Source organism: Rattus rattus, chromosome 6 (genome assembly GCF_011064425.1).
Source record: "Rattus rattus isolate New Zealand chromosome 6, Rrattus_CSIRO_v1, whole genome shotgun sequence".
Classification (NCBI taxonomy): Eukaryota; Metazoa; Chordata; class Mammalia; order Rodentia; family Muridae; genus Rattus; species Rattus rattus.
The window spans coordinates 157,137,183-157,162,565 of record NC_046159.1 but is presented as its reverse complement, the minus strand read 5'-3'; the positions used below and the strand labels follow the sequence as shown (position 1 = coordinate 157,162,565).

The window sequence follows — 25,383 nt, the reverse complement described above, 5'->3', positions numbered from 1 at the left end:
TCCAACTCCTTTTGGCCTTCATGGACATCTACACATACAGGCACATTCACCCACATCAACAAATATTCACGTAAGTAAAAATAAGTCTAACTAGGCATGGAGATACATGCCTTTAATTCTAGCACCCAAGCAGCAGAAGCAGGCAGATCTCTGTGAATTTCAGGTTAGCCTAGCTCCAGGTCAACCAAGGCTACTTACTAAGACACTGGATGGATGGATCGATGGATGGATGGATGGACGGACAGATAGAATGAATCTTTTTTGTTTGCTTTGAGACAGGGTCTTGCAATGTAACTCTGGCTGTCCAGAACTATATAGAACAGGCTGGCCTCAAATGCAGAGATCTACCTCCCTTTGCCTCCCATTTCCTGGGATTAAAGGTGTACATTTTAAAAAGACTTTTAAGTGTACTTAGCTGTTAAGACTTTGAGACTTGCTAGTTTGAGCTATACTTTGCATGTATAGAAGATATCTTGGCACTCAGTCTCTTCCATTTATGCTTATTAACAAAGTACTAAATGAACAAACACTACTAGAACCTCACAGGAAACCAGTAAGGATAAGGCTTTCCTCTTGCTGGCATTAGGTACATGAAAGGCAAGAACAAGTAGTATCAAAGATCCTGGGTTCATGGTGACGTTAAAGAGTTTCAAACAGACTTGGCATTTACTGGGTCACTCAAGTTCCAGGATGCAGGACCTACATTTAATACTTTCCCAGCATGGTGACTTCTAGCAAATAACGCCACTTGGCCTACAGAACATTCCAGGGCCTATTTACACCTTTACTATTTTGCGCTTCCAACACTATTATTTCTGTTAGGTTGAAGGAAATCTATGCACCTTACCAACCACCAGTTTCCCACTGAAATTTATAAGGAAATACCTAATTAACTGATGCTGGTGTAGTACAACCACTGAGAAATTCAATTTGGGGAAACAAAAAGATGTTTGGGGCTGGAAGAATGTCTCAGAGATGATCAGATCCTAGGACCTGCAGAAATGTCACATGGTATGTAACCCAGCTGCAATCCCAGCACTGGGAATGCAAAGATGGTGAACACCTAGAATAAACAAGCAGCTTGATGAGCACAGGCAAGGGACCCTATGCTTTCATTCTCAACTGTGAAATCTCTCCACCTCTTGAGCTCACCATCAAAATCCTTTAACTCTCTCCTTTCTCGGGAGCCCCAAAGTGTCAAGGATCCCTCCCACTCTTCCTGAAGGTGGGTTCCTTACCAATTCCACTGCTGTTCCAAACTGAGATCAAGGCTTACACTACTTAGAGCTTGAAGTACCTCATGCTATTTCCTCTACCTTGCAGAATCAGTTCCTGAGTCACTGCCACCATCTTCAGAACTCTCTGTTCCAGTCCCACTGCCACCTCTGGAAAAGGTGCCTGCCTTCCTGTCCATGCAGCTCTCAACAGTCCATCATCTCTCTCCCTCCAGGACCAATTTCATAATTTTCTCCCCATCTGGTATCTTCACAGGACCCATCTATTTCAGGCCCTGCTTCTCCACTGCTCTGAAAACACAGGTGCCTATACTAAACCCACAATAGGAGGTAAGCACAGCCAGTGACACAACATCATGCCAGGTCTCAGCTCCAGTTGTTTCCTCCAAATTTGGGACTCACTTCTGGTCTGCTCCCAGAACATGGCTTCAAGGCCTCTCCTCGGACTTTTCCACATACTCTATTCCCCTACTTAGGCCACCACAGAACTTACCCAAGATTCTGACTCCTACCACTATACATGTAGGGCTACCTTCTGCATTTGCACTACTGCCCCAAGTCCCATGTCTGTTAAGTTCCCCATTCCTACTCCTAGTTCTCAGGGTCCTGCCAGTTTAAGCTGTCCTTCTTACCTGTGATTTTTCACTCCTATGCAGCTAGCTCTTCCCTGTAAGCATGGGATATGACTCAACTTGTTTTAATCTTTCTCAAGCCTACTCCCCCCATCCAACCACCTATTGACAACAACTTTTTGTTAGAGAACACTATGGAAAGAAAGCCTCTCAATATACATCAGGACCTTCCCATTCTGGGCCCAATTTAGTCAGGCTCCTTCCTATCACTTTCAGTTCACAAGCCACCAGCAGAAATGAGGCCTTCCTTCAGCACAGGGCAATCAACAGCCTATCAGCAGTCACTTGCTTCCTCAGCTTCCCAGCCTTCCCCCAGAGGCTCTGCCAGATTCTTACTCCCACTCACACCCCAGCCCCAGGTCTCTATACACCCACACCTCTGCTAGTGTTCTAGAGCAGTACTTCTCAGTCTTCCTACTGCTGCGGCCTTTAATATGTTTTGGTTACTCCAACCAGAAAATTATTTTTGTTGGTTCTTCATAACTTAATTTTATTACTGTTATGAATTATAATGTAAATATCTATGTTTTCTGATGGTCTTAGGTGACCCCTGTGAATGGGTCCTTTGACAACCCTCCAAGGGGTCGCAATCCACAAAGTGAGAACCACTGCTATAGACCTTCTATATTTACCAGCAATGCCCAACTTGAATTGTTAGCCCAGATCACTTGGACTTACTCACTTGTTAACTAGTCACCTCCAACCTCTTAGATACTCAGCCTCCGTTCCCTATTCATCCAATCCACCTGCATTACACGTAGCCTCCCACTGCCTCTGCTGCACAATCCTCTGACTCCTGGCTTTTGTAGTCATCTACTAGCAAGACCTACACTTCTCTCCAAGTACACTTCCTAGTCCATCCACTGAGCTAGTCTTCACAAGCTATCACCTTTTACCACATCACAGTCTACTCAAGAAATAGCTTGTTGTTACTGAGTAGACTTGAGATAAAATGACACTTTTGATTTTCAGTTAGCTCATGAGACACCCACCTATCAAGACTTTTCACCTTTCCGATTTACCCCAAATGCTATTAAGCAGCTGCAATAAGCTCTAATGGTACCCATTTTAACAAGTGTTCGATCATCAGATCTTGCTCTTTCTTGATCCACCACTACACTGTGCATTAGCTGTGGCTTCAGGGCCAAACATGCTGTTGATGTTTCCAGTTGTCTCCAAAGTAGAGCATTTTTAACTCACATAAGAGAATCACTACAAGTTGTTTGGTCTAACATCATATCCACAGTATAAGGATCAAATAGTAAAATGCCATTAGCAAAAAATAATAGAGCATTAAAATGATAAACAGAAGCACACTAAAAATGCATTCTATTAAAAATGACCAGTTTAGATATGTGAGAACCAAAATTCCTTTTTGCCCAGCTTTATATACCATAATCCAGGCAACTCCTCCCAGTAAAAACTAAAGTCCTTACATTGGCCCTCACAGGAGGGACACTGCATCACTTCCCTCCTTCTGTAATTCACAAGATGTTTGTCTCAATTAGTTCAAACCCAAGATCTGCTCACTATCAACAGCCCCGCTTACTTGTGTACCTCTCCAAGATTTGTGACCATCCTCAATGCTTTCTCATTCTGAATGTCCCTAGAACTAACCAACTCAATGAACACCCCCACCAATAACTGTATGCATTCCTATAACTTTGGTTTTTTTCAATTTTTAAATGTTTTTAATGATAGTTCTTAAAAGCACACCTCTACCAGAGGTAGTGGAAAAGAAAGGCTATGGGGGAAGTAGACCCTTTTTAGAAATGGTTCTTTGGAGCAACTCCAGCCTGTGTTGTCTGTAAATAGGTAAATTCACTTCACAGGTTAGCAGTGGCAGCTCAAGCCACTCATCACACCTCACAGAAATATCAGCACTCCAGTTCAGTAGAGTCAGGTCAGCAGCAGCAGTGGCACAACCAAGCAGGAACAGCCAGGCCTCAGCCTCAGCACAAATCAGCAGGAGGGACCAGGAGAGACAAGACCAGGAGACACACCAGGACAAGTCCTCGCCTGTGCCTCTCTCAGCACAGTGAAGATCAGCAAAGAAGCAAGACCAACAAGCATTGCACAGCTAGCTCTATCAGCAACAAGCACTGCACAGCTAGCTCTATCACCAACAAGCATTGCACAGCTAGCTCTATCAGCAACGAGCATTGCACAGCTAGCTCTATCACCAACGAGCATTGCACAGCTAGCTCTATCACCAACAAGCATTGCACAGCTCTATCACCAACAAGCATTGCACAGCTAGCTCTATCACGAACAAGCATTGCACAGCTCTATCACCAACAAGCATTGCACAGCTAGCTCTATCACCAACAAGCATTGCACAGCTCTATCACCAACAAGCATTGCACAGCTAGCTCTATCACCAACAAGCATTGCACAGCTCTATCACCAACAAGCATTGCACAGCTAGCTCTATCAGCAACAAGCACTGCACAGCTAGCTCTATCAGCAACAAGCACTGCACTGCTAGCTCTATCACCAACAAGCATTGCACAGCTAGCTCTATCAGCAACAAGCATTGCACAGCTAGCTCTATCACCAACAAGCATTGCACTGCTAGCTCTATCACCAACAAGCACTGCACTGCTAGCTCTATCAGCAAGCCTAGTTCAGCCCCCCTCACTGTCCACTGAGTCCTATTTATACCCTCCAGATATCACATGTCCTCCACGGGTCTTGCATGTGCATCTGTCTCAGCTGACATCACTCTGCCAATCAGCCCAAGTCCATGGAAGCAGCAAGAAACTGCTGCATACCACCAGAAGTTTTTGGTATGTTTCTATGTCGTCCTGACAAATGCAATGTGAGGCAGACCAATACAGGCATGCCATTAGCAAAGAATCTTTCATCATGTGTCCTCTTACATGTTTGATTTTAGCAGAACATCCTCTCTCCTGTGTCTACTTCAGCAAAACATTTCTTCACTAGTCTACCTTAGTCTTTCACCTGTGTTCACTTCAGGAATCCTTCACCTGTGTGCCCAACAAAATACTATCCAACACAACTGACTCTCCAGAGAACCTTCAAGTTTCCACTTTAACACTCCCAACACTGCTCTCCTTGTCCTCTTCACCTGCATTTAGCATGCTACACAAGGCCTATTACCGACCTTGGGTGCTGACAGTCTGCCTCTGCCCATGAAGGAGTAAGAACATGAACAGAACCCTGGTCTGCTCTGCTCTCCAACAAAGCCAAGGTGCCTGGAACAGGTGGAACAGAGAGAGAAGCAAGTGTTCAGAGAAGCTACACATAACAGCTCCCAGCTCCAGCACCTCTTCTGTTATAGCAATAAAGGAAAGATAGCCTGGTTCTTCCCTGCCACGTAACACAAACTAAAGAGGCACACGATGTATGACCTAAGAAAAACAACTGTCACTTCCAACATCCTTACCATGAGACATGTGTAATAAGCATTCAGAGGCTTCAACAACTACCTTTAGGTTATTCCTGACATTCAGACTGGCACAGTATATTCCATTCAATCACAAAGTAAGAGTTAGACATTTTGAAGAAAGTGACTTCTTCAAAGTTACACTACAAGCTACACTGTGTCTGTGACTCCTCACAGACCGGAACATGAATCTAGCTGCTACTGGGGTAGCTTTCTGAATGAATACAGACCAGAAAAGAGCACGCACCTTGAACAGGGGTTACCACTGTCCCCTTGAAGTGTGGGTTGATGTGGATGTTCTTGGGCTGCTGAGGAGTCACTGGGGGAGGGGTCAGCATCATCCTTGGAGTCTCAATCTGGGGGGGCATGTGCACTCCCTGAGGTGGGGAGGGGTGATGCGGGTGCTGTAAGGGGAGTAGAGGCTGCAGCTGCTGTTGCTGGAACAGACTTCTGATTGGCTGCTGCTGAGGTGGTGGCGGTGGTGGAGGAGGCTGCGGCTGTGGAGGAGGGATTAATCTTGGAGAGTGAGCCTGAAAACCACCAACAGAGACAAATTTACAGAAATCAACATTTAGAAGAATACAAAAGTAATACTGATGTGCTACAAGCTTACACCAATTAACTTCTTAGAAATAGGTTTACAGTAAAAACTTGTACACAAACTTTGTACACAGGATGTGCAATAGACTCACAAGTGTCACTCAACTTAGCCAGTCCATGGCAAAGAGGGAAGACATGATAGCCCACACAGCATGAATTCTGAAGAAATAAAATTCTGCCCAGAAAACAAACTGCCCATAATGAGCGAAGATACCCATAGCCTCTAAGCATAGCTAGCCCTGCCTCTCTTCAAAGGGATAGAAGGCAGACAGAAGCAATCACTAGAAACTTGCCATTAAGAAAGGGTTAGGGCTACATAGAGCTGTTCCAAGAAGAAGATGCTTTGAGAAAGTGGTATCTGGGCCAAGCCTCCATTGGAGAAAAGAGATGCATCACAAAGAGAACAATAGATTCTGAAAGTTGAAAAATAGGCAAAAGGACTTCTTGTGTAATCAAGGAGGGGCAGGGCATAGAATATGATAAGAGGGTCAACAAACAAACAAAACAAACAAATAGAAGCACAAATTAAAGTAGCCAAGATACCTAAGTAGCCTGGCCATGCCCTAGAAGTCCGCATTGAAAGGTTGTACAGGAAGCAGCAGGCCTATTCCTGACAGCCACAAAGTGAGTTGCAGTCAGACAATCTGATTCCACGAGTTTTGCTTTTAATCACTAATCAACTCTACTGCCAATTAGCAGTCAAAACACTTGTAATTCAGCTGTCTAATTAGTCTTTTTCCCTGGGATGATGCCCAATTATAGAGGGTCTCTGCAGTACAAGTGAAAGGTACAGCATGCATGGTGAGGAAGGCCTAGTGATGCCCTTTCTAGGAAGTGACTGACTGCTCAGAGTGTGAGATGGACGGGATGACCACAGGCTGTGACAGAGACAGGCTATGGCAAAGGCAGACAGAAGAACAGCCACTATCTGACAAAAGACAAGAGGAACAATAAAATTAAAGTTAAATTGTACATGGCCTTGGCTGGCTGTCTTTCCTAAGAAAGAACTTTTCCAAAGACTCAGAAACCAATAAACCTGAACACTCCTATTCCTAGAATCCAGGGCACACTGCTCATTACTTTTATGCACGCAAGTGTGTAATATATAGAATTGGAAAAGGCTGCATGTTGTTTGAGCTGGTACTGAAATTCGTGGAGGGGAGTCCTCCCCATTTCAGGCACTGTCATGTTTGTCTGGGGGTAGGATGCATCCCTAACTTTAACAACACATTACCCAAGAATAAAAAAATAACTGAAAATATCTAGGTCATGTCACTGAGTAATGGCTAACACTGAGAAGAGCAAACTGTTTAATAGTAGATCTTACTCTTGTTTATCCCATGATAGAAAAATACCTAAAATATTTACAGTATGAAAGAGAAACTGTTAGTTCAGCCATGGGAAGCTCATTAATGAAGAAAAGGCTAAACTAGAAACACCTCAACATCCCTGGCTGATTTCTGCTGGATGCTGTGAGCCCCTCATTTAATAATGTTACCCTCCTACTGTCAATATTTATTAAGCTGGAGGGCCTCAGCTGAGCAGAAAATCTTGCACTGGCCTGGACTCTAGCTGGATGCTTTAGAGGGTCTTCCCCACAGTTGATTTCTCCTGAAAGGAGAGTGCAAACCCTGAAAGAGACCAGAAGAAACACAACTATTGCAAATGTTCCCACCAAAGACATGGTAACATGACGTACATGATGAAGAGTTAACCGTGGTACAATCTTTGCACAACATTTAAGTGTGAGAGACAGGAGTAGAAGAGGGTTAGCTCTAAAGCAAAGCAGCCCAAAAGAGAAAGGAAGTCATGTGACACCTCGGACCCTGGGGCTGTAAGACAGGCATCCAAAATGAATGTGCACTAAGAGTGCAGGCTAGGACTTCAAGAAGAATAGACCCAGATCAAGAAACAAGACCCAAGAACATTCTTCTGAGACTGTGCAGGTGAACAGACAAGGGGATAGATCCATTCTGCATGAGGAAATAAATGAACAGGATCAAGCATCTCTGTGGCTTAGGGAGGGACATCACAGGCAAGCTTACTGACATGATAGCCCCAATGAGAAAAAGAAGGCTGCAGCCAAAGAGCATGGCTAGCCAGAGGGTTTGGTAGCTATGCAACCCACCAAGTGGTCAGTCACACCAAAAACACAGCTACTGTCAGGATGCAGGCTGCCTTTGCTTTTTAACTAGCTGTTAAAGGCTATCTCCCACCCACTATTCACTTCCCTTCTCACTGATAAATAGGCACTCATGTTGATGAAAAACTAGTCTGGGATATAATTTGTTAACCTTAACCAGCCAATTGTGTACAAAAGAGCAATGTACTGATGTCACCAAACTTTCAAGTACTATCACCCACCTTTCCCTCTTCCCTTGGGGTACATTAAACCTGGATTCTCACAAGGCCAACAACCACCCTTTCTACTTCATCACTTCACCAATGGAAACAGAATGTTAACAGAAGCCAAGTGGAGGCTGCAAGCCTTAGAGGGGTATGTGGTATACGCTAGGGGCATATCCTGCCTTAAGTTTCTTCCTAACACTGTCTTCCAAAGAAGAAAGCCATGAAGCTTTCTTTACCTTTAGCTTGAAAAGGACAAAGTATCATGACTCCTGTCTTTGCTTCTGAGACCTCCCAGAAGAAATCCATACAAGTTTAACTGGATAGTTCAGTCTCAAGTTATGAACATTTTTAAAAGATATAATAATAGTTGGTCTGGAGAGATGGCTCAGTGGTTAAGAACACTTGACTGCTCTTCCAGAGGTCCTGAGTTCAATTCCCAGCAACCACACGGTGGCTCACAACCATCTGTAATGGGATCTGATGCCCTCTTCTGGTGTGTCTGAAGACAGCAACAGTATATTCACATACATAAAATAAATTTTAAAAATCTTAAAAAAAATATATTTAAGAAAAACTGCTATTAGGGGGAAAACCTATAGAAAAACTATTTATAAAACAATCAACTATGACCTAAATCCTGTGTTACCATCAGCATTACCTCAGCAGCATACTTGAAGAGGCCTCTGATAGAAGGGAGAAAATTGGGCCTCAGTTAGCCACACAGGCCAACAGCTGTTCAACAGAGTGCTGAGATGGATTTTTAACTACTAAGAGTGAAAGCACCCAATCCTAAGGCTATGAATAAAATCTTACTACAGACCAAAATTCAGAAGTTTTAGCCATTTCTTCTACTGCTTTAGTGTCATTTCAGAAAAGGTGAGTGTGAATTGTGTTTTGTACTAAAACTGTCAGGTACTACATTATAACCCCATAATTACCACAACAGGAGGCTGTGTAGGAAGCAGGGCAGGCCTGTGCTCCTTCATCCTTCCCCTCTCACTGTTGTCTCGTCTCTGGTCTCCCATTCCTCGGCACATCAGAGAGCCTCCTCGCCTTCCTCCCCGCCGGGAACCATAGCGTCCCTGCTTATGCTGTCGCTCTCTTTCTTCAAATTCAAGCAATGCGGCTTTGGCTTCTGCAGAAAGCTCTATGTAAAAAGATGCACAGGTGTTAAGTACAGCCCACACTACGTACAACTGTGGAGAGGACAGTAATAGCCAAGTACCACTCTCTTAATACAAGTACCATCTATCAATCTTAAATGCTTTCATTTTCACAGTGTAGATTTAGTAAATCTAAAAAGTAGCCAATGTTCACAGACCACTATAGTAGAGGAGGAAACTGCTCCTTTACTGGGCTCCAATGAGGCCAGTAAGAAAATGCCACTAGCCAGGCATGGCAGTATGTGCCTTTAGTCCCAGTACTCAGGAGGCAGATGCAGGTAAATCTACATGAATCTAAAGTCAGCTTGATCTATAAAGTGAGTTCCAGGACAACCAGGGCTACACAGAGAAACCCTGTTTCAAAAAACAAAAACAAACAACAATAAAAACAAAGAAACAAGAAAATAACACTAATGAGTAACGGCACAGAATCTGGAGGAAACAAACAAAACCAAAAAGCTCACATAAATCAAAGCCATTAAGCCAAATTATTAAGGATAACTCCTGAATGGAGCAGTCATTAACTGAATTTTGCTTTAAACTTTTACACTCATTAGCATGTATGTCATGCTGTAAAAAGACATCGTATGTCCATGCAGCCAGCTACAGACACCTTCTCAAATAAGAAAGCCATGCAAAACAAAGGTGGCTACTTAAAGCACTGAGAGAGCTTCGTGCGTCTACTTGTGTTCCTCCTGTTTCACAGTGCAACGAACACGGCACGGACCCTAAAACTCTTCCATCAGTGCATTATTCTAGGCGACTAAGGGAGCCCTTTCATTCATGTAGGCCCCTTTACTTCACAGTAGTGTCTAAAAGTATTACTTAGTAATACTACTACATAGTAGTACATCCTATATCAGTAAACATGTATTTTCTCAAAAGTTTCTCAAGATATCACTAAACACACTAAATATCATTAAGCCTTCCATCTCCACTCAGGCCAGTTAAATATCACTGGAGTCTACTTTGCCACATCAGACTAAAAATCTCTAAGCTATGATTCATTTTCTTGGAAATATTGATATGGAATCCTCTCTCATTCAAGTAAGTATGAACCCTTGGGATGAAAACAATAATTTCTTAGCCAGCGTAGACTTTTATTTTAGTCTTGACTACATTATTGCTTCACACACACATTTTATGCAGTGAATCAGCAATTATTTTTCAAGTAGTTCTGAGTGTCAAGATTAATTTTACTATCCTCAGTAATAAAATGGTTCCAAATGACATCTTTAATCAGCAAGAAAAAATGCTCTTATCCAATTGAGACAAGCTGCCACAAAAGGTCACCAAAATATGACAGGATAGAAATTACATTTGTAACTTCAACTGAAATGTTAATTTCCCCCCGTAAGTGTTTCCTGAACTATGTCTAAATCCTAAAGGGATATATCATAAAGTAACTACAACCATACATTATTTTTAGCAAAAATGTATAATAATAATATATACATATCCAAATAATTATAAAGCAGTTAGAAATGAATATATACTTATGGCATATAGTTGGGCAAAATAAAAATGGCAAACATCAAAAAATAACTGAACCCCAAATTTTTAAAACAAGAACCATAGTATAAAAGGCTAAGTGTGTGGCTACTAGTGTTAGCAACCACCCACTGTCACTAGATGAAAGAATTCTCCCACGGGTCTTTGGTTTCCAATCAAAGTAGCCAGGATATTAGTTCAATAGGCAAGATGTAAGGGTTGCCAAGCAGTTAAGACAAAGTAATAAAAAGTAATTTAATATGATGCATGTCTCAGTGAAACTGAACACAAAATTCAGAGAGTAACTAGGAAGCTTAGCTTTACAAAACACTTTCCCTCACAGCCAGGCTGTTTTCAAAATCCACCCCAAGTCCAAGTCTGCTTCCTAGAGCAAGAGAAGCCATTGCTCCTCACTTCTTCACTTCTAGGCTGAGTCTAGAGAAAAACCTGTCAACCTTGTACAGCGCATGCCCTGGCATTTTCATAGACAATAAACCAATCATTACATACACAGTCTAGATCAACTGGACTCTACCAGAGAATTACCACCTATGCCTGTGGCTTCCTCTGCACAAAATGATTTACATTCTGAACTCACAGTTGGATGTCATCCTTGGGAAAATGGAGAAAAGTATCACTTAAATAAATATATTTCTGTAAGTTTTAACTTGCAGAAAAAAATCTGACTGTAAAAAGGGCTAACCAATTAAATAAGAATATCTTAGCCCCAAATTCTACTGCTAACCCAGCCTGAAGTAAATATCCCAATCAACAAGTGAGGTTTTGCTCTTTAACTGTGAAAAGGGCCATGTGTGATAAGTGCTCTTCACATTTGAGTCATTATGTGTCTCAAACTCCATTCTAGATCTCAAAAAGATCACTTCACACACAACTGTTCAGAAATGAGAAGTATCACAGCAGCAAGTGATTCTCAAGCAGCAAAGGATTCTCACAAATAATCAAAGCTATCGATCACTAAAGGAGTTGTTATTTCTGGGCTCTAGAGTTGGCCTAGGAGTTAAGAGCACTGGTTGCTCTTCCAGGGGACCCACGGTCAATGCCCAGCACCCACAGCCATTCATAAACACCCCTAATTCCAGTTTCAGGGGATCCAGGCTTTCTGAACTCCACAGACATTTATTTCAGGCAAACACTCCAAATGCACCAAATAAAATAAATCTAATTTTTACAAGTTTTTATTTGTAAGCAAAATGACAAAAAGAAAACAAAAAATTCAAATATTCAAAAACTATGCATCACTAGAGAACACAGGGACTCTAGAAGAAACACACTTTTGTCTCAGTGTAAAAGCAGGCAAACTGTTTTACAATCCAATAAACTTCATCTTGGGTCTGGGGACACAAAAACAAGCTGACAGGTAACACTCATACAAACTTCTAGCTCTCGAAGGCTGTGGCACCATCATCCTCACCAAGTCTTGTATCTGTCCACTGTCTGGACAGGTGTAAGCCCTATCAGGAAGCTCCTTCTCTCAGGAAACCAGTCTTCTGAAGAGTGGTAACATCCTTTGTACTTTGAAAATGACCCAACTTTGAATGAAGTTCCTAGTAAACTTTCAAACACCGCGCTTCCCTAAATTAGGACTCTAAATAAAAAGGAACTTCTAACATTTTTCTTTTGTTCAATTATCTAGCCAAATTAGCACATTCTACTAAAATGCACTTAGTCCTTTTTAAGAGGAAAAATACATTATCAAATTGTTTTCCCTTATAGGACTGCTATAACAAAACAACCCTCCTAGTCTTTTGTCTCTGGAGAAGACTGGTTATGGCTATCAGGTACCTTGAAAAGAAAGCAGATTTGACAGCTTTCTGAAAAACGGAAAGTATAAATGACTCTGAAAAGAAGGGAAGGAAGCAAAAGTCCTAAAAAAAAAGGAATGGACAAAACTAAAATATGAATACAGGCAAGTAGAACACTCCAGAACGGCCATGCTCACATCCTCAGAGAGAGATGCAATGAATATTGATTACTGTGATGAGTTGAATTTGTGTTGTGGATGAGGGCAGCTTGGTGTTCACCTGGAGACTCTGTGTGTGCCCCTGAAAGATGCTGCTGCTTGATTCTCTTTAGTAGTAAAAACGAGCGTGTTGTAGTTTGAATGAGAATGGCCCTTATAGTTCAGGGAGTGGGGGAACCCCAAGTGAGTGAAGACCTGAGGGAATGCGTATTTTGAAATGTACACCACCATTTTGAGGACTACAAGGCCAACTGACCCATGGGAAACAGGCATGAATCATTATACCCATAGGACCAGGCTCAAGAGAAATGGCTTCAACTTGGAGTCGAAGTCCAATTATGAACAACTGGTCAGTGTTGGCAAAGACTAGTAGCTGCCTCCTCTCAGATGTTTGTAACCTGAGACTGCTCTCTTACACAGACTTCCTACCAAGACTAGCTAGGATCCCAGTTTCACTACGTTTGTCTGTCTTTTCTTCATTCCCTCACTGTTCCTACCCAGGGTGCCAAGCCCCAAGCCTTGAACACCAAGGTATATAGGCTCATATATTTGGATATTTGTCCCAGATGGTCGAACTATTTGGGAAGGATTAGTAGGTGTGGTCTTGTTGGAAAAGATGTTACTAGGAGCAGGATTTGCACTTTCTGACCACTCACACCATTCCCAGTGTCTCTCTCTGCACCGTACTTGTGGATCAAGTAACAATTCCTGCTATCAATACCTTTGCTTTGCCATAACAAACTCAAAGCCTCTGAAACTATAAGCCCAATAATACTTCTTTTATAAGTTCCTTTTGGTCATGGCATTTTGTCATAGCAATAGAATAATAACTAATACAAACCACAAACAATAATTTTAAAACAATTATTTTAAAACAATAAAGTGTGGCTGGAGAGATGGCTCAGCAGTTAAGAACACTGGCTGTTCTTCCAGAGGACCTGGGTTCAATTCCCAGCACCCACACAGCAGCTCATAACTATCTGTAATTCCAGTTCTGGGAAATCTGACACCTTCACAGACATACAAGCAGGCAGAATACCAGTGTATGTAAAATTTTTAAAAAATAATTTAAAAAAACACACATTCACACAGAGAGAGATGAGAGAGATGAAAGAGAGGGGGAAGGGAGGGGGGGAGGGGAAGAGGAGAGAGATAGGAGAGGGAGGGATGGAAAGAGACCAACATCAAGGCAATGAGGCCTTGACCTTTATTTTTATCTAGACCAAAATAGAAAGGCAGGTAGATTCTGATGTCCTGTGAGCTTTGCCTTCCTTCTAGCACTCCAATAGGAACCTAATGATCAGGGAGAAAGGACACAGACTGTACGGAGGGGTAGGGCTGCTGCTTTCAGCCAGCAGCAGTCTGAGAAAGGTCTTCAGTGGTAGACGCTTGGCATTCAGTTAATGATCTCTATTAACTAGTCACGGAACACCCAGGAACAACAAGCAGAGAAAACCCAAAAGGATGGCTACAAGGACATTACAAGGGCAAAATAAAATCAATATGACCAGTGCAAATGGCTACCTGAGGGGCATAGTAGAGTGGAGAAGAGCCAGTATCTATCTCTGCCAAGCATCCCCTGACACTACCTCAGTACAGTCAAGAACACAGGGCACAAAGGAGAGAAGCTTTAGGCCATACACTCACAAAGAAAATGACTATAAACAAACAAACAAACAATACTTCTAAATATTTCACTCAAACACTTATTAATGTTGTTTGGCAAAACACTGAGCATAACACAGCTGGGCACCAGCCTCACATATACCTCACCAACAATCAATCATAATAAGATATAGAGAGATCTGAAGTGGAAATGAAGATGGAGGAAAATGTCGAAAAAAAAAGGAGGGAGGGAGGGAGAGGGAGAGGGAGAGGGAGATAGAGATTGAGATTAACCCACAGGCCAAAACCAAAAATTACCCAAAGTTTCTGGAATGTTCCTTCTCTCTCTAGTTACATCTGAAAGCCTAATAATTGTTCCTTCTTTCCTTTCAGTTTTAAAACGTAATCGTCCAGATTCTTCATCATCATCATCTTCTTCATCTGATTCTTCTTTGATGTCTTTCTGGAGTTCCAGGGTTTCCATTCCTCCCTACAGGCAGACAGAAGCAAAGAGGGAGAGTGCATCCACAGTCACTTAAAATGTGAGTACGTTTCAAAGTTCTTGGTAGAGGCTATGTGAAACCTGAAGCCAACTCCAGCAGGGGAGAAACTTCAATCTCCTGCCTGTAGTTAATATACGAGGACCTCCCCACTACAGCTACTCATACTTGCTTGAGTACAGGCATTTGCTAACCATCCCTGCTGCCTTACATCTAATCCAGACACCAGCAAAGCTCCATACAACCTAAATTGTCTATGACTACGATGTAAGCTAGCACCTGTAAATCCATGAGATAACACTACAGTTAACAGAGCAGGACTCACCCAGTAGATGTAATGGTCACTTCGGCCATGTAAAGCTAAAACAGTTCAGTCCCTAACCACATATTTTGATCTTCTGTCAGGAGAGCAGTCCCTGTCAGTTTGGGGTTTTGTGGTCACTAGCCCTGCCCCTTCCCTACTTACTTCACTCTTCCTGTCTAGTGTTAACTCACCACAGACTTATGTGTTGAGACCAGTAAAAAAACAAAAACCATTTCTTCTGCCACTTCTTCATACTAAAATCAGGTTTTATTTTAGCAGAGTCTCTTACAAAAATTTCCTCTAGTGCTAAGCCAAACTAAAGCAGTTTTTTTTTTTTCATCCATTTCTTCTTTCTGAGCTCCTATGGCCCTATCATCTCCCTCTTAGGTCAGTCTCAGTAGCCCACTGGCAGATGAAAACAGACACATACTACACATAAGGCCCATTTCAACATTTTCTACCACTGTAATAATAATAATAAAAAATGCAGCTTGCCTCTTCATCATCATAAATGTATTGTTAGAAAATATATAAGAAGCTAAACCCATGGACAATTACTGTTAATTTCCTTTCCTAAATATTCTCAATACAAAAAGCTAACTACACGTCAGACTCTAACAAGTAGTACAAACGGGAAAACAGATCCAGGAATCCAAACGTTTACATGGAGAATCCAAATGCTGAGCTAATGCTGATGGCTTTTCAGTGCTCTGAGGTTCAGCATGCTGGAGAATTCTGCACCACCAAAATCTCACATTCTTGCTAGTGGAATACTACCATTTCTGAATCGTGTGAATATAGCCATCAGAATGAGTAGCATCTATGATGAGGCCTTAACGCGCCATTGCCAAAAAGTCCCTGATGTGCCTCCACATGCTCCAGCAGGACTACTCTGTGTTAAACCAATGATATATACCAATTTATATCACTACACATATACCAAAGACTGGAAATCCTTTTCAGAAGCAGATTCTGACCTGGGAGGTCCAGAGAGGGGCCTGAGAGTCCACATTCCTAACAAGCTCCCAGGGAAGTCAATTTTTGGTTACAGAGAAGAAATCATATCTATCAAAGCAAAAACTTTATTGTAGCAGTTTTAATAAACATATTATTACTTCAACAGATGCAAGATTTGATATCTATTAGAAAATCACCACCAGCAAGGTAGAACTAAAGAGAACATCTTCAATCTGAGAACAAAACTTAACGATAAGTAGTAAGTTGCCTTCTTCCTATCACTAAAAATATGACAATAAAATTAGCACTGAAGCAACTTTTCTCCTGTACATAGCTCCTGCACTGGAAGTCAGTAAGGCAAAATAAATAAAAAGGATTCTGATTACAGAGAAAAAAAATTAAGATGTTTTCATTAACAGATAATTATTAACATATTAACAGGAGGGGGGAGGGAAGGCTGGAGAGACAGCTAAGTGGTTAAGACTACATACTATTCTAGCAAAGGATCCAAACTGAATTTTCAAGGCCCACATAAGGTAATTTATAACTACCAGTAACTCCAGCACCAGCAGATCCAATACACTCTACTGGTATTTAGACACCTGCACTCATGTACAGAACCAAATACACAAATACACACACACACACACACACACACACACACACGAGTATAAAAATAAAACCTTTAAAAATTAAAATAAATCTTAAAAGTAATAAACATATCCGTCTTTAATCTAGAGACACATGGCCATCTCCGTCAAACCCCTACCTAGGCAGACGTCTAGTAGATACTAACAGATCTATGACAGGAAAGAACCTCAGAAAAGAATGAAGTTGGTGGACTTACTACACAACCTGGTTTCGTGTTCCATTACTGAAGCTGCTATATGGTGCTGGCATACGGACTGTGTAAAAACAAACTGGTGCAGAAGAGCCTGACAGCAAGTAAATCAGCCGACAGCACAAAAGCTACAGTGGGCTGATGGGAAAACCTACACAGCAAACCAGTGAAATAGTTGGGAAAGCATTTTTACTTAAAACAATGATAGCTCTCAGACCTCAACTGCTATCAGATAAGGGAGCCTCTAACTCTAACACTAGCTTATAATACAAAGCTTACAGAAGAAAAGCGAGAGTTAATTTTACAAGCATGGGATAGTCAAATTTTTCTTAGGTCACAAAATTACTTGGACATCATCCAAATTATTTTCTACTTACGAAAGTTAAATGTGAGGGCTTGATAGCTCAACAGAGGATCCAGGGGGTCTGATGAGCCTCTTCTGGCCCTCAAAGGCACTGCACACACATGCCACAGCAGCATGTATGCAACCAAAACTCCCACATACATTAAAAAAGTTTTAAACTTAAATTTGTTAATACCCATACCACCCTTAATATGACTGATCTCATGTAAAACAAAAAAACTTAAATATCTCACTCTTTGAAATAAATTAAAGAAGAAAAAGTAAGTGTAAGGTGTCTGACTGAGTGTTAATGTCAGGACTTTGAGAAAATAATGGAGGTTCAGAAAAAAAATTCACAAGCCAGGTATCTGCCAATTGATTTGATATCTAGAATATGCAGACACTTGTCTAGCAACCTCTCTTTAGATTACGGACACTCAGAACATGCATACAATCTATACATAAAATATACTGACTATGTGGAATACAGATATATAAACAACAATCTCAATGAAGACCTTATAAATTCTGTAGCTTATATAAACTTAAGTCAACGGACTTTAAAGAAAAGGTGGACTAAACCCAAACCCATAAACTACATAAAGTCCAAAAGATTATATGAACAGTAGTCAGTATCATTAGCCATCAGAGAAGCAAACAAAAACCCACAATGATACAACCCTAGAAGGGTTGACAGAAGAAACTGATAACAAATGAGGGGGAACAGTGGGGATTTTCAAACAGAGGAAGGGTATAAAATGACATAATCACTTTAGAAAACCATTTGTTAATCACCTAAACAAACAAAAAACCAACACATGCTAATCTACCTCAATTATTCTTCCAATACCTATTTGGTTATATGGGCATAGCTCAGTGGTACAGCCTTTGTTCAACATGCCTAAGATTAAGGTTCACACCAAAGCAAACAAACCGCAGAGCAGGCAGACATTAAGATGAACTTCTAGTTTAGTCAGACTGAGTAAGGTAGAAGAAAGAGCAGTGCTGGCCTCTGCAAAGCCAGGATTTGAGGGAGAGGAAGAAGCTGTTTATTTGCACTGAGTGTTAATACCAGGGTTTTAAGCGACTACTCCAATCTTTTCTCTGACTGCTGAGTGTAAAGCAGGACCCTTTCCCTTAAGCTGAATTTTACTCTTCTTTTTACATCTTACTCTCACTCTTTGAAATAAATTAAAGAAGAAAAAATAAGTGTAAGGTGTCTGACTGAGTGTTAATGTCAGGACTTTAAATGACTACTCTGATCTGTTTCCTGTGAGTGCTAGGTATTAACAGGAGCCTTAAGCTAACTTTGATTTTTTTTCTTCTGGCATGCAAGTGTGCATGCAGATAGAATATTCATATTCATAAAATAAATAAATCTTTTTTTTAAAGTTAAGCTTTTCTGAAGGATAACGGGATTGTCCCTTATCAATGAGAATAAGGTAAGATAGAAAGACAGGGGAAATTATGGAACAAAAAATTATGAAACAGAAAATGAACCCCTCTCTGGTGTTTGGGTAAGATCTCTTGCCAGTGGAAAACCAAGGATTCTAACACAATTATCAAGATTCATTGTGAGGACTGCCAACAGAAAAAACACAATTTTCCTTTTCAAAACTATTGTTAAACAATGAATTATTTTTTAAGGTCCTGAGTTTGGCTTTACTCCTTTCCCAGATGTTTTGAGAATGTTTTATTTAATTAACTTTAGTTTACATGAACACATTCTAAACACATCAGCAACTCCTATGACCTCAGTTGAAATCCTATCAAAGCACTTCAGGAAGCACCCTATGATCTCATTTAAATTCCTCAGCACCCTGAAGAATCCACCAATTTAAGTGTATACAGCTTCTTTAAAGACTTATCACACAGTGTGACTCATACTGGCAGGGGTTTCTATCTTTTCTCTGGGAATCTTTCTTTTAACCCTGTGCAATCTGTCTCTCTTTGTCCTCTTTCTCCATGAACTCCAAACATGCTCCATACTGACTCATCCTGAGATTATTTCTTGTGGTAAAGCCAAGAACGCCAGCTTCATCTACCTGGAGGTCTCTGAAAAGACATAGGCTGCTGTAGGTAGCTGTATAGAACTGTGTCTCTGGCTTTGCACCCCACGACTGCTGGCAAAATGGGAAGCTGGATATATGCATCATTTGAGATGTAAATGACTAATTTACTAAATATAAGCAATTATAGTTGGGGGAGGGGGTTGCTATTGGTGGGGAGGTGCATCCAAACATGCCAGAGGAGGTCACTAGGTGTCTTCTATCTGTTTCTTCTTTACTTCCTTAGAATAACCCCAAAATTACTTATTTCTTCTAGGCTATCTGGCCAGTGACCATCAGGATCCACTTGTCTACAATGTCCCAATGCTGGGGCTAACAAAAAACTCTGGTCATGACTAACTAACCCCACAGTCTAAAGCAATCACTAAGGACATTTATCTTCATCCAAACTTTGGTTGTTTTTAATTTACAAACAAGCAATGGAGGAGCTGAAAGCACATGATCTAGCTCTTCCCATGCTCTATAATAAAAGAAAGGCTTGGGTTCCTTCCCCTCCTATGAGGCCACTATGGTGACCTAACAAAATTTTGACCTGTCAACAGATACATGTTCCAGGGATTTTAATCGAAGTGTTGAACCAAAGGACAGCATGCTTCAGGGCTGATAAACCGTCAAGGACAGTGAGGGTTGGTTACACTCCTGAAAACTGGCAAAGTAGACTACCACATACTAAAGATGTGAAAAGTCCAAGACTTGTTAGAACCGGGCTGAGTCATGAGTCACCTCCCCAGCAGTGGCATTTCCCTGAGGCCCGGCTTGCCCAGGGCTCTGTGATCACGTCCAAAGGGAATAGTACTTCAGACAAAAACAGACCTGTCCTGGAAGACCCTTTCTTGAAGGTCATCAGGTACATAAGCATACCTGGACAGAGATACTAGAACAAAGAACAAGCAGTGACATGCTCACAGATATGCAGAAAACAAAGGAATCATGGTGTAACACTTCTACTACAGATCCCCAACAAAATAAGACTACATCTTCCAGTAAGTAGTCTTCGTTTTGCCAGTGTTAAAATAGGTTTTAATTCTTACCTTATTGAATATATTTTCATGAGCTCGTATGCTCATCCTGTGAGGACATATGATATATACACAGAATTATTTCCCTGACAACCTTTGACCACCTCCTTGGCAGCCTTACAACTGCTCTGCTCCCTGCTTTCAGGTCTTCTTGATTTCTTTCTCAAGTGTCCTTGGAGGTCCGACTAAGCTGGGTCACAGTGTGCTAGGGAGAATGATACTGAACATTTCAGGCAACCAGGCTGCCTGTTCTGGGTCTTCTTCAACCTTGACATGGTTCCCTGGATTAGATGCCGTCTTCTACAACTATACAACTGGGTAGTGAAGAGTCTCTTAGTCTTAATTTTTTCTCTATGCTTTTAATTTATTTCAAAGAGAGAGAGACACAAGGTACAAAAAGAAAACTCAAATTCAGCTTAGGGAAAGGCGTCTGTTTTACACCCTCAGAGTGTTAGGTACCATTGGTGGATATATTCTCTGGCAACAGGAAAGAATATTAAGGTAAGTATAGAGGGAAAAAATGTTAAGTTTTTAACATTTTATCCCAGGAATAGGTTTTATGGCCTATTACAGACCTAGCCACAGTAGCTCAGAATTATCAAAGGCCACTCTTCTTTCATGAGTACTTCAGAGGTCATTCTTCTACACAACCTCAGACATGGGCCCTTCCCGGACAGGACTTCTGAGGACCCAGGACTCCTGGGAGCTATCACTTTCACTGTGCACAACAGTAATTTTCAGTACCTTCCTTCCTACATTAAACTGCAAAAGTCCCTTAGGGACAGAAACCCACATTAACATTAACCCTAACCCTAACCCTAACCCTAACCCTTAAAGACCAAGCCTAAAACTTGGCGTTGTTTCTTGAATAATGGTGCAAATTAGCTAATATTAACTAATTAAAATAATTATAGGACTAATTTCAAAGCAGTGACATGACACTTTTAACAATCAGCCCTGTGCCAGTCCGATGAACTGAGATCAACCCCTCAAAACAAGCTGCCTCATATGTGTGCCATGCAGATATTCGCAAACACACACACACACACACACACACACACACACACACACACACACACACACACACACACACTCACACACGCATGTACGTGATAATAAAAAGAAACAAATAAACAAGCACTACGACTCCAGAGCACACACTTCTCCCAGGTGCCAGGCAGCAGAATGCACTTCTCTAGGCCCAGACTTGGGCTTCTACTACAGTGCACACAGTTCAGAGAGGCATCAACTTTGTACTAGTATTTTTTTTAAATAGGTACTCATTTTAAATCTGGAAGGAAAGAAACTCAGGAAACTGTAGAAGTTGAACAAGTACCTCGTGGGTCTCAGAAGCAACCTGGGAATCAGTAATCTCATCTAAGTCATCTTCAGCCTCACAGTCTTCCCGCACTTGCAGCCCTTGTTGCCCACCATAAGCCTGCAAGTATTCTTCATCCTAACGGCCATTAAAGAGAAGAAACATTTTTCTCACAAAGCTTTTGGTTGTTTTCAACCGCTTTTCATGTACGATTCATACAGTTATTTTAACACATTCTACTGTGGGGATGCTCTCACCAAGCACAGAGCAAAGGAGTGTCCTCTGCAGTCATGCAACCCAAGCATACATGCTCCTTCAGCCATGAGAGCGAGAATGGCTCAGCTTCAGAGCCAACCCCGGGCTGAGCAGCTCTCCCATCTGCCCAGAGGAAAAAGCCTTACAAGAACCAGGCTTGCGGGCTCACTGAGGAGCTGGTCGGCAGCAGGAGCTGGTCTCTGTGCCCCTTGCCAACCCGAGGCCAATAGCAAAAGCAGGAGTGGGATGGTTTGACAAAGTGCTCTTCACACGTCACACTGCAGTGGATTCTTCGTCAAGCCTTTCTTTCTCTTGGGGGAGGTTTTGGATGAAATGGACAGGGCTTGTCCCTTCCGAGTTCAGGCAAGGTAGAAGACAGGGTGACTGGAGAACAACACACTGCCAAAGAAAGCAAACTGCTACTGGCATTGTCTACAAGTAGTGAGGTGGGGAGAACTGACTCTCCTGCTTCTCAAGATGATCCTGAGATCCACTATGCACAACAACTGTTACCATCCCATTAAAGTAACATTTCAGCCACATCCACAATGGAACAGTCTGCTACTCTTTACACAAATTGTAAATTTAAACATAATTTTAAAACAATGTTTCATGAAATCTCATTGGATACTAACTTCACAGTGAATATACTTTAATGTCATCAGCAAACACTATTCTGTTAGCCACTGTGCTGATGCCAGAGTACAGAAGGTAAATAAAATGCAATCACACTCATCAACAATGGTACTTGCGAAATTCACTTAACAGATCTCCAGAGCTGTCTCTCTCAACATCCTGGGATCTCCCATTCTTCCCATGTGGCAGTATCCCTTCCAGTTACAAAGTGTGGTCTTAGTTCTGCACCAAATGCATGATTTTGGGGGTTCTCACAGAAAGCCGATGCTTATGGGATCACATTTCAGAGTCAATTCTGGTTTTGAAGAGCAAGTCAACAAATCCTGACTAGGACAAGGAACCAGTTTAAACCACTCAATGAACTACATACCTGTAGGGTACATGGGGACACAATCTATTCATGTGTTTATTGGTCTAATGGCAATATGCACATCAAGGATAGTCTGAGACAAGACCGCAGCTGTTGGACAAGAGCAAGGTACTCCACAGCTTAATTCTGATCTCTTCCCACCCAGAGATAGCAGGCAGTCAGTTCGGACACTATCACTGTGGGATCCATGGAGAAAGAAGATGATAGCTTTGGCTCCAACACCAGACATAGTAAGGTAGGCTGCAGGTATGAAATACTAGCATACTCAGAATTTATAAATGAAACTTTAAAATTTCTGAGGGATTTTTTTAATTCTGAAAAAAAGTAATTAATTTTCATGTAAGAGTTCTATAAGCATTTCAATTTGAATATCTTATTCTTTTCAGTGCCTGAATCTTAGACCATAGGATGCCTATTTAAATTGTTTTGTATTATTCCTGGGATTTTATGTGGTCCTAAATTGGACAAAGATAAGAGGAAATTTTCTCATTGACCACAAGTTCCCTCTACAAGTCCCTAAGAACTGAGTAAATTATTTGGCTGAGCAAACTCACCCTATGCACACTTTCCACTGTATGAATACTTCCTCTATTCCTTGTTTTTATGGTTCAACAATATATGAATTACAATTAGTAAAGATGTGCTATTTAAAGAATACAGGACCAAAGAAATGAACGACTAATGTTACCAATGAATAGTAATGGTCAAACACTAGAAGAAAATAAAAATAGCACATTTTTTAAAGACCTTGGGTTAGACAAGCAGTTTAAATTACAGTGTCCCATAAGCATGCAGTATCAGACGATACTACTGAAGGACTGATTACTAAAACCCACTCATTACAGGACCACAGACAGCAGGCTCCACTGACCACAAAGTACACACACCTTCAGAAGAACAAGCCTTGACTTTCCAAGACTCCAAACCCCAGTCATGACTGAATTAAGTATTTTCAGGCTCTGTATCATCAACCCCTAGTAAAGAAGGCTGTTATATTACATAAAGACTTCTTAGCTGTTGACCAGTGTCCTCAAATGCAAGCACACACTAAGTGATGGTACCACCAACAAGGGTTCTACACACCTCTTGTCCATTCTCCTATCCTAATGAAATGAAACCCTTAGGCATTACACAATGCAGCAATAACATCTTTCCAGCATGAATGGCATCAGGTGCTTTTTTAAAACACAAACCTCTTCCGATAATATACCATTATGACAGATGACTAATCTGCCACCAGTAACCAATTCTTTTCTGGAGTGTAATAAAATAAACACTACCTACCAAAGACATCTTTCTGAAATGAAGACCAGCACCATCTTAGCTTGCTGATTACAGATAGATAACAAATTATGTGTGACATTTTCTAAACTAACCTCAACCTCTTTATTCTGTTTAGACAGTTCTCTGTAAGAAAGGGATGAATGAAGACAGGACATCAATCACTGTGGAATATTAGCACCTTGAAGATGTCTTTAGCAGGTCAATAATCTTTTCACCTCAGAAGGACTTTATCAGATCTTGTCTAAAGCCTGGATAAAAGCTCTGCATTAAGCACTTCTAACACTGACAGTGCGCCTCCACCACACAAAGCTGGTTTCTTCCTTAGGGTGCAATCCTCAAGGTCACAATTCTTTGCAGCTTTCCCAAATGACAAAGGAGCATTACCAGTGGCCAAACAAGCTGTCAACACAAACTTTGTCATAGCTCTGATAAAGAAACTGGCAGACAGTGATAATAAGGTCTAATTTCTCTCCTTCCCATGGGAGGTAAATAGATTTCAAATCAGTCTAGAAACCTATGTGCAGGAAGCCATGTTATCTCTGGCCATTCAAAAGAAAAAGGACTCACTGTAAACTCATCTAAAGGTTCATTGATTTCAATGTCCAGCACTTCATCACTGTACAGCTGCTCCTCCTCCGGCTCATCCCCATATTCTATTTGGTCTTCTGTCAGCTCTGTGTCATGGCCTTCATACTGTCCTTCCTCTGGGTACTCTTGAGTATACAGTTCTTGTTCCTCAGGTTTGTGGTAGGCTAGCTCATCATCTCCTTGTTCATACTCAGATTCCTGTTCTCCGGATTGGTCATTGGTGTTGTCAGACAGCTCAAATGATGTAACTATGCCAGAGGTGGTATTCAGACTGATGGTGACACCCTGCGAACTAAATGACAAAACACAATGAAAGATAGACTGAGTGGAGGCTTAAAGCTGCATCATTACCTAACTGAGTTACCAGACTTATTCACTGGTAACAAAATATCCTACTGGGTGAGTATGCTTTAACAATCTGTAAAATACAACTG

General features: G+C 41.4%; 1 protein-coding gene across 6 annotated transcripts in view; it reads right to left on the bottom strand.

Moving 5' to 3' along the window:
- Rbm33 (RNA binding motif protein 33) overlaps nt 1-25,383 on the bottom strand; it is a 107,246-nt gene that overhangs the window by 59,295 nt on the left and 22,568 nt on the right. For 4 of the 6 annotated variants that reach the window (XM_032907182.1, XM_032907180.1, XM_032907185.1 and 1 more), the window contains 5 exons: nt 24,929-25,241; nt 21,835-21,954; nt 14,784-14,955; nt 9,164-9,372; nt 5,524-5,806 (listed from right to left, as the gene is read on the bottom strand). In XM_032907182.1, coding sequence (XP_032763073.1) covers nt 5,524-5,806; nt 9,164-9,372; nt 14,784-14,955; nt 21,835-21,954; nt 24,929-25,241 — 1,097 coding nt within the window. The remainder of the gene's footprint in view (nt 1-5,523; nt 5,807-9,163; nt 9,373-14,783; nt 14,956-21,834; nt 21,955-24,928; nt 25,242-25,383) is intronic. The other 2 variants (XM_032907186.1, XM_032907183.1) reach the window with 1 other exon arrangement.